This window comes from Tachyglossus aculeatus, chromosome 4 (genome assembly GCF_015852505.1).
Source record: "Tachyglossus aculeatus isolate mTacAcu1 chromosome 4, mTacAcu1.pri, whole genome shotgun sequence".
In the NCBI taxonomy this organism is placed as follows: Eukaryota; Metazoa; Chordata; class Mammalia; order Monotremata; family Tachyglossidae; genus Tachyglossus; species Tachyglossus aculeatus.
The window spans coordinates 66308276-66322077 of NC_052069.1; the positions used below are offsets into that span (position 1 = coordinate 66308276).

The 13802-nt window shown below is 46.3% G+C and overlaps 1 protein-coding gene across 2 annotated transcripts in view; it reads right to left on the reverse strand.

The window, feature by feature from the left end:
- COL14A1 (collagen type XIV alpha 1 chain) overlaps window positions 1-13802 on the reverse strand; it is a 189613-nt gene that overhangs the window by 146173 nt on the left and 29638 nt on the right. For both annotated transcript variants that reach the window (XM_038744920.1, XM_038744919.1), the window contains exons 5-7: window positions 12810-12902; window positions 5482-5637; window positions 3229-3348 (exon numbers count right to left, since the gene is read on the reverse strand). In XM_038744920.1, coding sequence (XP_038600848.1) covers window positions 3229-3348; window positions 5482-5637; window positions 12810-12902 — 369 coding nt within the window. The remainder of the gene's footprint in view (window positions 1-3228; window positions 3349-5481; window positions 5638-12809; window positions 12903-13802) is intronic.

Here is a 13802-nt window from a genome sequence, read left to right on the forward strand (position 1 = left end):
GAGACAGTCCCTACCCAACAGTGGGCTCACAGTCTAGAAGGGGGAGACAGAGAACAAAACATATTAACAAAATAAAATAAATAGAATAAATATGTACAAATAAAATAGAGTAATAAATACATGCATATATATATATATATATATGTATATTTATATACAGGTGCTGCGGGGAGGGGAAGGAGGTAAGGCGAGGGGATGGAGAGGGGGAGTATGCTCAATGCATACTATGAACAATAGGAACACCTAGTACAGTTCTCCACCCACAACAGTTATCTAGACAGTGCTCTGTACCCCATAGGTGGCCAAGACAGTCATCTGCACCCAGGACAGGGTACAGTGCTCTGTACCCCATAAGTGCCCACAACAGTGCTTTGCACACTGTATGCATCCAGGGTCATGCCCAGCACCCTTATAGGCACCCAGGACAGCAATCTGCACCTCATAGGGGCCCAAGACCATGCTCATTGATTGACTGATTGATTTTCTGGTAATAAACCTAATTTTTAAAAACTCTCCAATCTTCCCAAATGCTGGAAAGGCTATGTTACAGAATGGCAAAAAAAATCAATTTTTTTTTTAAAAACCCAAGTCTGAATGATTTGAGGGATTGGCGTTTATAAAGGGCTCAGTCTGTGCCCTGGAGGGGCACTTCCTAAGCACAACGAGAAACTGGGTTTGGGGAGAAGGGATGGAACAGGAAGTAGAGTTATGTATATATGTTTGCACATATTTATTACTCTATTTATTTATTTTACTTGTACAAATCTATTCTATTTATTTTATTTTGTTAGTATGCTCGGTTTTGTTCTCTGTCTCCCCCCTTTTAGACTGTGAGCCCACTGTTGGGTAGGGACTGTCTCTATATGTTGCCAACTTGTACTTCCCAAGCGCTTAGTACAGTGCTCTGCACACAGTAAGCGCTCAATAAATACGATTGATTGATTGATTACCTGTGTGTAGTCAAGGGCAAGAACGGAACTGGTGTCCTTGGGATGACCTGAGGAAGCTCACCCAAAAGGTTCCCACCTGGAGGCTCATAGCAATCTGGGGCATGTGCCCAGAGAGGGTTGAGTTGGCCTGTTGGTTGTGTAGATAACTGGCCTTTCTTCTTCCTCTGTTTTTTTTAATGGTCTCTACTAAGGGTTTATTGTGTGCTAGGTGCTATACTAAGTGCTAGGGTAGATACAAGATAATCAAGTTGGACTCAGTCCTTGTTTCCCACTGGGTGTATAGTTTTTAATCCCCATTTTACAGAGGAGGTAACTGAGTCACAGAGAAGTTAAGTGATTCGTCTAAGGTCACACAGAAGACAAGTGGCAGAATTGATAGAACCCAAGTCTTCTGATTCCCAGGCCCTTCCTCTTTCCACGAGCCACACTGCTGTGGCTGTTTCACTCCTCCCATGATACTCTCTCAGCCAGCTGTGACTAGCCACTCTAGGGAGGAGACTGGAGGACAAGAGTACGGACCCTTATGCTTAAGAAATGATTTTTTGCTTCAAACGGTTGCCTTCGCACTTCACTGCTCTGGTGGCCTCAGCTAGAAGGAGCTCATTGCTAGTGTTCCGGGCAATAGGAATGACTGGCAAAATATCTGTGGTATCAGTTGAGCTCTTGCTATGTGTCAAACACTGCACTAAGCACTGGGGTAGATACAAGATGATCAGGCCCCTCTTGGGACTCATTGTCTGTATAAGAGGGAGAACAAGTATTGAATCCCCACTTTGCAAATGAGGGAACTGAGGCACAGAAAAGTGAAGTGACTTGCCCAGGGTCACTCAGCAGACAAGTGGGGGAGCCGGGATTAGAACCCAGGTCCTCTCGCTCCCACGCTCATGCTCTTTTCTTTAGATCACATTGCTCTTCTAAAATTATACCAACAAAAGCAATGGCTTACTAAGAAATGCTATGTACTACAGCCATGATTTTCTACCTCTCCTAAATAGAGCATTATGGAGAAAGAAATCCACAAAATGATTTAATAACCATTTGGAGGGCATTCTTTGAGTTGATTGGTCTCCACCCAGGATAATCTCTCCAAAGGAACGTTCCATGACTCATGCTGAAAAAATCTTTTCCCACTCTAATGAAAATTCCCCCAGCATCCGTTCCCCACTCCCACCCACAGAACCTCTGTATTTCAATAATCAAATCGATCAGTAGTATTTGCTGATTGCTTACTGGGTGCAGAACACTGTACTAAGGCTGGGAGAATATAGAGTTAGTAGACCTGATTACTCACTGCCCTGAAGGAAATTACAAACTAATAGAGGAGACAGGCACTAAACCACAGACAGGAAGAAGCACTGCAGAGGCATATTAAGCAAGGCAAGTGTCACAGAAATAGGTAAGGGATATGCTTATGGAAGCACATCTGGTGACGTAGAGTGTTGGAGACACAGATATGGGGAATATAGGATGGGGAGATGAATCAGCCCATTGTTGGGTAGGGGTTGTCTCTATCTGTTGCCGAATTGTACTGTCCAAGCGCTTAGTACAGTGTTCTGCATACAGTAAACACTCAATAAGTATGATTGAATGAATGCATGAATGAGATCCACCATAGAAAACTTTAATGAAAGGAAGAGCAGAGGTCTTTCGGATATAAATGGGGAGGGAGTTCCAAGCAGAAGAGAGAGTGAGAGGGTCAGTAGCAAAAAGGAAGAAAGCATGGCTTGGCAAGAAGCTCAGCTTGAGAGGAACAAAGCACATCGTCTGAGAGGTAGTGAAAGAGGAGTGAGGATAATTAGGAAGGAGAGAACTGTTTGAGTGCCTTAAAGTCAATGCTTGGAAATTTCTGCTTGAGGTGGAGGGGAATGGGCAACCTTTGGAGGATGAGGAGTGGGGAGACTTGAACAAAACAATGTATTAATCAAACAATCAAAGCAACAGTGTGAAATATGAACTGGAGGGAATGGAGGCTGGAGTCAGGGAGGTCAGAGAGGAGGCTGGTATATTAATGAAGGAGGGCTATAACAAGTGCCTGGACCAGCATGGTGGTAGTTTGGATAGAGAGGAGGGTCCTGATTCTGGAAACAGTGTGTGGGAAAACTAAGAGGATTTGGCAATAGTCTGAATATAAGGGTTGAAAGATGGGGGAAGAGTTCACTGTACAGGGAAGGAGTGGTCCTGGGTCAAGGTGGGCCCCTCAGAAGGGGACAGAGGATGCATCAGAGAGGATCCTGGCCCCTCCAAGGACCAGGCCGGTGGGTCCCGGGGCCAGGGATACCTGTTAGCGTGTTTCCGCCCTTGTATGGCAGGTTCCGCACCGCGTCGATCACTTCCTCCTTGGTGCTGTAGCTGTTCAGGTGCCATTCGATCCGGGGGTCCCCGCTGAACTGGGCAAGGCCTAGAGGAAAACAGGGATCAGTACACGGAGGGCTGGCTAGGGACCCACAGCTCTTCATTCACTCAGTTGTACTTATTTAGCACTTACTGTGTGCAGAGCACTGTACTAAGCACTTGGGAGAGTACAATATAGGAATAAAAAGACACATTCCCTGCCCACAACAAGCTTACAGTCTAGAGGGGGAGACAGACATTAATATTAATACATAAGTTACAGATGTGTACATAAGTACTGAGGGGAGGAGATGGGGGGATGAATAAAGGGAGAAAGTCAGGGAGATGCAGAAGGGAGTGGGAGAAGAGGAAAGGAGGGCTTGGTCTGGGAAGCCTCTTGGGGAACATGGGCCTTCAATAAGGCTTTGAAGGGGGTGGGTTTTGGTCACAGAAACAGGATGGGCACTGGATGGGTTTGTCTGGGCCTTGCTCCCAAGCCCTGCCTCTGGGGAGGAGATGAGGAAAGGAGAAAGGAGGAAGAGGTACCTCCAGGAGGTGCTAATAATAACAACAACAATAGTAGTTCTTAAGTGCTTACTATGTGCCAAGCCCTGTTCTAAGCACTGGGGACAGATACAAGTTAATCAGGATGGACATGGGACTCATACTCAATCCCCATTTTGCAGAAGGGGGAACTGAGACCCAGAGAAGTGAAGTCTTCTAGACTGTGAGCCCGTTGTTGGGTAGGGACCATTTCTATATGTTGCCAGCTTGTACTTCCCAAGCGCTTAGTACAGTGCTTTGCACAAAGTAAGCACTCAATAAATATGACAATGAATGAATGAAGTGATAATGCCCAAAGCCACACAGCAGACATGTGGTGGAGGCAGGATTAGAACTCTCCCAAGTACTTAGTACAATGCTCTGAACATGGAAAGTGCTCAATAAATATGATTGAATGAACAAAAAAAAACAGGTCTTTCTGACTCTCAGAACTGTGCTGTATCCACTAAGCCACACGGCTTAGTAGAGGGAAAGGGTGGCAGCCCCCGACCCCACCAGCCTGCCACCACCAATGATCCTCAGCTGGGAGGAGTGTGGCACAGGAGGAAGGAGGTCCAAGGGGTCTCTCTTTTTTCCCCTCCTTTTCTGTCCCCAGTTCTGCTCAGATGGGAAATAGTTGGGGAAAGGGCCAGAGTGGGATGTGGGGGTCAGCCGGGAGAGAAGGTTTATGCCACGTGTACAGCACCGCCCAACTGGAGACATGAATTCTGCTGAAGCTGTGAAGAGCCGTCTGTTTTCTCTTTAAATTGATTCCTTGGGGGCAAATTCTGGAACTCAGCAGACTCAAGCATGTACAGGAAAATGCTAATCATCTTCAAGTCTCTTTCAAAGGGAGGGGGAGAGGAGAGGAGGATGAGCAGTTAAATCCCTGGGAATATCATTTAATTAAATTCCTGTTCTAAGGGAGATAACCAGAAAGTATTTTTTTCCACTTTTGAGGGTATCTGTTTTAAGAAAAAGCTTTTTAAACACAAGCCCTTAAATAAGAAAACCAATAAATTGTTCGTGTTTTCCTAAGGGCTCGTACACTTCTTGGCTTGTATGAATTTGGCAAAGTTCTCCTCGTCTGTGGAACACCATCCAATTTTCATACGGGCTCTGACCGGGCCCGGCAACCCCAGAGATCAATGCTTTCAGGAGAAATGGTTCAACTAAATGTCATCGCGCAAATATGAGTGAACCCGTCCAATGTCTTGTTTTTCTGCATATGAGTTTCACACCCTGGAGAAAATGGAGACGTGCTTTCCGAAGATGCTTCATTCACCGATCAAGGGGCCGGGAAAACAAGCGGGACAACCAGTTGGAGCTTCCAACGTTCCTCCAAAACCACAGCGATCGTCGCTCCCCGAATAATAATAATTACGGTATTTGTTAAGCGCTTACCATGTGCCAAGCACTGGGGTAGATACGAGGTAATCGGGTTGGACACATTCCCCATCCCACATGGAGCTCATAGTCTGAATCCCTATTTTTACAGATGACATCTGAGACTGAGAGAAGTGAAGTGACTTGCCCAGGGTCACGCAGCAGACATGTGGCAGAGCCAGGATTAGAACCCACGTCCTCCGACTCCGAGGCCCTGTCTTAAGACTACGCTGCTTCCCTAGTTCCCTCGTGTGGCCCCAACCGGCCTTACCTATTCTGGTTTTGTTGGCGCCCACATCGAACGCTGTCACCAGGTTTTCCAGGAAGAGCCGAACCAGCCTGAAGTTGAATCTCCCGATGCTCCATGACCCGTCGATTAGTATCACGATATCGGCGATGGCAGGGGTCTCACAGATGAACTGATTCTCTGCAAACCACAAACAGAAGAAGCACAATCTTTAGTCCAAGGATAAGAAGTGGTGAGGCCTAAGGGAGAGAACGTGGACCTGAGTCGGATGACCTGGTTCTAATCTCAGCTCCGCCACCTGTCTCCTGTGTGACCCTGGGCAAATCACTTCACTTCTCTGGGCCTCATTTCTCTCATCTGTAAAATGGGGATTAAGACTGTGAGCCCCAAGTGGAACATGGGCTATATCCAAATGGATTAGCTTGTAGCTACCACAGCGCTTAGTACAATACCTGGCACATAGTAAGCACTTCACAAACACCATAAAAAAAAAATAAAACATAACCGGAGACAAGATTTAGTCTCCCTTCCGCTTAGAGACCCTCACCTCCGATCTCTAATTGAAAGGATTCAGGCAACCTCTTACACTTCAGCTCAACCCATTTTAATAAAATAATAATTATGGGACTTGCTAAGCACTTACTATATGCTAAGCACTGTTCTAAGCGCTGGAAGAAAATTGAGGAAGGTGTGAGGGGAACGTGGAGTCAGCCTAGAAAAAACTGAGGTTACACCTTCACCAGAGCAGTCCGTGTTGGGCCTTTGCCAGTTGCACAGAACCTTGGCATAGTGCCGTGGGGCATTGCAACAATATTGGTAGGGAAGCAGGGTGGCTATAGTGCCAACCAGAAGTGAGCCTGACCTGCCATCTTTATGCAGGAACAATCCCAGAAATAACAATAATTGTGATATTTATTAAACACTTACTATGCACCAAGCACTGTCCTGAGCACTGATGTAGAGACACGTTAATCAGGGTGGACACATGGAGCTCACAGTCTAAGTAGCACCATTTACACTCCATTGTGGGAGTTTTCATTTCATTTGTTTCCTTTTTTTGTGCGGTATTTGTTAAGTGCTTAGTATATGCCAGGCACTGGGGTAGATACGAAGTAATCAGGTTGGACACATCCATGTCCCACAGTAAGCGCCTAATAAATGCAATTGAATGAATGGAGCTCACAGTCTTCATCTCCATTTTACAGATGAGGTAACTGAGGCACAGGGATGTTATATTACTTGCCCAAGGTCACACAGTGGAGGTGGGATTAGAGCAGTCTGCCATGTGGCTTTGGGCAAATCATTTCACTTCTCTATGCCTCAGTTCCCTCATGGACTGTGTGCAACCTGATTATCTTGTATCTGCCCCAGACTTTGTACAGTGCCTGGCACATAGTAGGTACTTAACAAATGCTTTATTTATTAAAAAAAAAAAGACATCTTGAACAAATTGCTACAGGAATTTAATTTCTAAATCCACATACACTGATGTTGGGACTTCAGTGAGTCCTCCCAGCACACAGATTTTCCCCTACAAGTTTTGGGTAGGATGGCTGCTGAGGAACCAGGGAACGTTCTTCTGACCACGTGTGTCCATTTGGCTAGAGCATGAGGCAATTTAGGAAGAACTGGGTGTGCCCACCAGCTGTGTCAGTCGAAGCATGAAGAGCACAATGACAGTTTTCCTTAATATGGGATTCTTCAAGAACACAACTTCTTCATTATCCGAGCACTGGTGAGATTGCATGTTGCCAATATTAAGAATTCACCAAAACAAACATTTATCACATCAGTAATTGTAACTGTGGCACTTTCTAAATAGTTATGTGCCAAAAAAATGTACTAAGTACTGAGAAGCAGTGTGGTCTAGTAGATACATGTCAAGCGCTGTTCTAAGTGCTGGGGTAGATAAAAGTTAATCAGGTTGGACGGTCCCTGTTCCACATGGGGCTCAAAATCTAAGTAGGAGGGAGTAGGATTTAAACCCCATTTTTTCAACTGAGAAAACTGAGGCATGGAGAAGTCAAGTGACTTGCCCAAAGTAACACAGCAAGAAATTGGTGGAACCGGGATTAGAAACCAGTGCCTCTGACTCCCAGGACAGTGTTCTTCACTAGGCCATACAGCTTCTCATCCTTATCTCATATAGGGCTAACAGTCTAAATAAGGGGAGAACAAGTATTGATTCCCCCCCCCCCTTTTTTTAAACAGATGAGGAAACTGAGGAACAAAGATATTAAGTGACTTTCCCATAGTCATCCAGCAGTCAAGTGGTGGAATCTGGTTTAGAAACCAGGTCCTCTGACCCCTGGGTCCATGCTCTTTGCACTATTAGTCTTCAAAATCTTCCTCTTCTCCCACTCCCTTCTGAGTCACCCTGACTTGCTCCCTTTATTCAACCCCACAACACCTATGTACACATGTGTAATTTATTTATTTATATTAACGTCCGTCTCTGCCTCTAGGCTGTAAGCTCAGAGAAGCAGCGTGGCTCAGTGGAAAGAGGACGGTCTTTGGAATCAGAGGTCATAAATTCTAATCCCGGCTCCACCACTTGTCAGCTGTGTGACTTTGGGCAAGTCACTTAACTTTTCTGTGCCTCAGTTACCTCATCTGTAAAATGGGGATTAAGACTGTGAGCCCCATGTGGGGCAGCCTGATCACCTTGTATCGCCCTAGTGTTTAGAACAGTGCTTCGCACATAGTAAGCACTTAACAAATACCATCATTATTATTATTATTATAATGCACCTGTTTATTGTTGAATTGTACTCTCCCAAGCCCTTAGTACAGTGTTCTGTACACAGCAAGCGCTCCATAAATACAACTGACTGACTATAACAGTCATTGTTTCTCAACATCAGGTCATTCATCAGTTTTTGAGCATCCGTTTTGAGAAGGTTCTTTGAAGAACCTGCCATGTGTGCAGAGGGCTTTACTGGCCACCCACCATGAGCACCACGAAGGGCTGAATTGGGCACCTTCCGTGTGTGCAGAGCCCTGCCCTGGGATCCTACCGTGAGCAAAGTGTTGCATTGCGTGCCTGATCGCCTTCGGGTTTGGCTGCCCTGGAAAGAAGGCAGTACAAACCCTCTGACCCCACTGCCAAAGAACAGGCGTCACCATCCAGGGCATGCCGGCTCCTATGCCGGGCAGACTTCCAGTATTGTGTTCCTGAGCGTGGCACCTAGAGGAATAGGCTTCTCCCCCATTTGACCCACTGGCCTTCACACTTATGAGGGAGGAAGAAATCCGGAGAGGAACTCCATGGTCCCCCTCCCTGAAAGAAGCATCAATATTTAGCTGGGTCAATCAGAGGAAAGGATTGGGGAGGAAGGAGGGGGGCCAGGCAGTTGGAGGAGACCGTTGACCATTTTAGAGGTAGTGACCCATGTGGGGGGGAGAGCAGGATGCAGGGAGAGCTCGTACTGTGACCCTGGACTACACGGGGCACAGGGAGGGATCGGTAATAAATCCCGGTGAGGGTCTTAGTAGACAGAGCATGGGCCTGAGAGCCAGAAGGTCATGGGTTCTAATCCCCATTCCGCCCTTGTCTGCTGTGTGACCTTGGGCAATCCCTCCACTGCTCTGGATCTCAATCACCTCATCTGTAAAATGGGGATTGAGACTGTGAGCCCCACATGGGACAGGGACTGTGTCTAACCCAGTTTGCTTCTATCCATCCCAGCAGTTAGTACAGTGCCTGGCACATAGTAAGAGTTAAACAAATACCATAATTATTATCACCCTTAGACTTCAGGGGTCCGGTGGCTAGGACTCCGGAGGAGTGAGGAGAAAGGACGGCAGGTTGAGACTGGAACTTGAGACACCCCGAGAGAAGAGGGGGAAGGGCCAGAGGCAAGTGAGCCAAGGGACGCCTCCAGGAAAGTACAGAGGGTCCTGGAGCAGAATGTATTAGATCTAGGGAAAGGGGTTTGAATTAGAATTGTTTTCATTGTTGCAGAATGAAGAAACCAGTAAACGACATTGAGATTCCCAGATCTTGGTGTCCCCTGGCAGTCAGACTGGAAGAGAAGCTCCAGGTGTCGGGAGTCCCTGGGAATTGGGGTGCCGTGGGTTGGAAGGGAAGAGCTTTCTCTGCAAGCTCCCTACAGCTAAACCTAGGATGGGCAAGGTTCACTAGCATCTTTGCCTTTGGAGAAAGACCTTGGGCTGAGACAAAGGGTGGTAGCAACAATAGAAGTGCAGGGACTATTTCTTTTTAGAGTATTTGTTAAGCACTTACTATGGGCCAGGCACTGAACTAAGCACCATATTAAAGCTGCTGTCCTCCAAGGTAACACATTTAATAATAGTAATAACAATTATAACACATAAGCACTTCCTATGAGCCAAGCACTGTTCTAAGCTCTGGGGTAGACACAAGTTAATCAGGTTGGACACAGTCCCTGTCCCACATAAGGCTCGTGGCCTTAATCCCCTCTTGGCTGACGAGACAACTGAGGCACAGAGAATTTGAGTGATTTGCCCAAAGCCACACAGCAGACAAGTGGCAATGTGTCCTTGGGGACAACTGTTAGAATGAGGGGACGAATCTGATGGTACTCCCACATAGGAGAGAGGCTAGAGCTAATAATAGTAATAATAATAATTGTGGTATTTGTTAAGCACTTACTATGTGACATGCACTGTACTAAGCCCTGGGTGGATACATGCAAATCAGGTTGGACACAGTCCACGTCCCCACCTGGGGCTCCCAGTCTTAACCCCCATTTTACAGATGAGTGAACTGAGGGCCAGAGAAGTGAAGTGACTCTCCCAAAGTCACATAGCAGTAGAAAAGTGGCGGAACTGGGATTAGAACCTAGGTCCTTCCGACTCCCAAGCTCGTGCTCTGAATGTTAATAATAATAATAATAATAATGGTATTTGTTAAGCACTTACTATGTGTCAAGCACTGTTCTAAGCACTGGGGTAGATACACAGTAATCAGGTTGTCCCAAGCAGGGTGCACATTTTTAATCCCCATTTTACAGATGAGGTAAACAAGGCACAGAGAAGTTAAGTGATTAGCCCAAAGTCACTCAGCTGACAAGTGTGGAGCCGGGATTAGAACCCATGACCTCTGACTCCCAAGCCCGTGATCTTTTCACTGAGCCACGCTACTTCTTCTAATAATTGTGGTATTTGTTAAGCGCTTACTATGTGCCAAGCACTGTTCTAAGCACTGGGGTAGATACAGGGTAATCAGGTTGTCCTAAGGGCGGGGGGTGCACACTTTTAATCCCCATTTTACAGATGAGGTAAATGAGGCACAGAGAAGTTAAGTGTCTTGCCCAGGGTCGGTCAATCGTATTTATTGAGTGCTTACTGTGTGCAGAGCACTGTACTAAGCGCTTGGGAAGTACAAGTTGGCAACATAATCACAGACTAAAGGTCACACAGCAGACAAGTGGTGAAGGTGGGATTAGAACCCACATCCTCTGACTCCTAAACCTGTGGTTTTCCACTGAGCCACCCCTGCTTCTCTAAAGGGGTCCAGGAATCACTTGAAGAACACAACCATCCCTACACAGCTGAGAAATTTTTACTTTCTTGGCCTCTCAAGGGAGACACAATCTGACAGCACCTTGTTGCCCCTAAGCAGGGAGTGAACACAGGCCACTGGAGCGAGGAATAGAGTGGAGGCCCAGGTAGGAAGAAACAGAAAAAGCCTGGTTTGGGATAGTGAGCAACCCCACTGTGGCTTCATTCCTCTGGGCACACCACACACCCTCTGCCACAACTTCAAAATGATACACCAAACACACCAGCTACAAAGACACACAATTTCTAATTTGTTTCTACCGATTCAAAATTCTCTCTCTCCTCTAAGGAGCTCTCAGCATGAGGAGGGAATATTTCTAATGATCAAAGCCAGAAAATAAACATTTTTGAAGCAAGCACTGAACACTTAATATAATAACAATAGTATCTGCATTTGGTAAGTGCTTACTAGACACCAAGCACTGTGCCAAGCATTGGGGAAAGAGATAGTCAGCTCAGACATAGTTCTCCGCCCCACACAGAGCTTACGATCTAAGAGGGAAGGAGAACAGGCATTTTATCCCCATTTTACAGGTGAGGAGACTGAAATCCAGAGAGATTGACTTCGTCCAAGGTCACGCAGCAGGACAGAGGCAGAGCTGGGATTTGAACCTGGCTCTCGGTCCCACTCTCTATCACTACCTCCTGCTAGCTATGGGCTAGCGTGAAACTGGTCGAGCAAGTCGACATCATCGTAAATCGTCGATATTTAATGAGCACTTATTGAGCTCCAGGCACTGTCCTGGGCGCCTACTCTATGCCCGGTTATACACTGGGCATTTGGGAGAATTCAAAGACCGATGTCCATCCTGGGAAAGCGACCTGGTTCAGTGGGTAGAGCAAGGTTCTGGAAGCCGGAGAACCTGAGTTCTAATCCCAGCTCTGCTATTTGTCTGGGCAAGTCAGTTCACTTCTCTGTGCCTCCGTTTCCTCATCTGTACAATGGGGATTCAGTAGCTGTTTTCTCCCTTCATAGACTGTGAGCCCTGTATGGGATACAGACTAGGTCCAACTTGATTATCTTATATTTACCCTGGAGCTTGTGATACAGTGCTTGGCACAAAGCAAGCACTTAAATATCACTATTGTTATTATTATTGCTATTATACAGTAATAGTAATAATAATGCAATTTGTTAAGCACTTACTCTGTGCCAAGCACTGCCCTAAGCACTGGGGTAGATACAAGGTTATCAGGTTGAGCACAGTCCCTGTCCCACATGGGGCTCACAGTCTTGGCTTAATGGAAAGAGCCCGGGCTTGGGAGTCGGAGGTCTTGGGTTCTAATCCCAGCTCTGCCACTTATCAGCTGTGTGACTTTGGGCAAGTCACTTAATTTCTCTGTGCCTCAGTTACCTCCTCTGTAAAATGGGTTTGAAGACTGTAAGCCCCACATGGGACAATCTGATTACCTTGTATCTAACCCAGTGGTTAGAACAGTGCTTGGCACATAGTAAGCACTTAAATACCATTAATATTGTTATTACCTTGCATCTAACCCAGCTCTTAGAACAGTGCTTGGCATATAGTAAGCACTTAATTACTATTACTATTATTAATCCTTATTTTACAGATGAGGTAATCGAGGCACAGAGATGTGAAGTGACTTGCCCAAGGTCACACAGCAGACAAGTGGCTGAGGTAGGATGAGAACCCAGGTCCTTCTTGCTCCCACGCCCGTGCGCTATCCACTACACCACACTGCTTCTCAGCATGGACCACTGCGGTGGACCACTGAGGATGTTTCATGTGGGAATGGTCAACCTTGAGACTCCCAGCAAAGAGAATGACCAAATGGGATCTGACCTGCTGAAGGTTGTGTTGGCCTGCTCCCGTTGATCTTTTCTGAGGTCTTGACTTTGGGCTTGCTGGGCTCCTTCTTCTTTTCTATGTCTCTAACTGAAAGGGAAGAAAAGAAACAGATCAGAGACGTGAGAAAGCAAAATCCTGACTTCTGTCCGTCATTGCCCTCCAAAGCGGAAGCCCCGGAGCTTTGGGAGAAGCCAGCTCCTTCATCCCAAATTAGAGGAAGAAAACTCTGCTTAGAGTAATCCCCCTGGCAGGGGAGCAAAGCATCCAGGTACTCAGGGCTGACACACTGGCAGAAGGAAGCAGGCAGGAATGGTTGAAAGTGTCCACAATTGCCCCTTCACTGCCCTCTGTCCTGACTCCCTGACAAGCCCAGCTTCCTCCACCGTCAGAGCTCCTTCAAGCGTACTCATTCATTCTTTCAATTGTATTTATTGAGCGCTTACTGTGTGCAGATCACTATACTAAGAGCTGGGGAGAGTAGATATAATAAGCAGACACATTCCCTGCCCACAACGAGCATACAGTCTAGAGAAGGAGAAAGACATCAATATTCTAGACTGTGAGCCCACTGTTGGGTAGGGACCGTCTCTATATGTTGCCAACTTGTAGTTCCCAAGCGCTTAGTACGGTGCTCTGCACATAGTAAGTGCTCAATAAATACGATTGAATGAATAAATTACAGACACATCCCTTCTGGGATTGCCGCACTTGTGATTGCATTCTCTGCTTTGCAGCACCTGACCCCAAAAGTAGACAAGAGTTGCAAAAATGACCTTATTGTACCTTTTCAAAGCACTTTCCCCCTCCTATACTGCCATCTTCAACTGTTCACTCTGTAATGGCTTTTTCCCCACTGCTTTCAAACATGTTCATGCATCTCCTATTCTACAAAAACTCTCTTGACCCCAAGACTCCCCTCCAGTTCTCACTCTGTGAGAGAGTAAAAAAGGAGAGAGAGAAAGAGAGTAAAAAAGGAGTGAGAGAGAA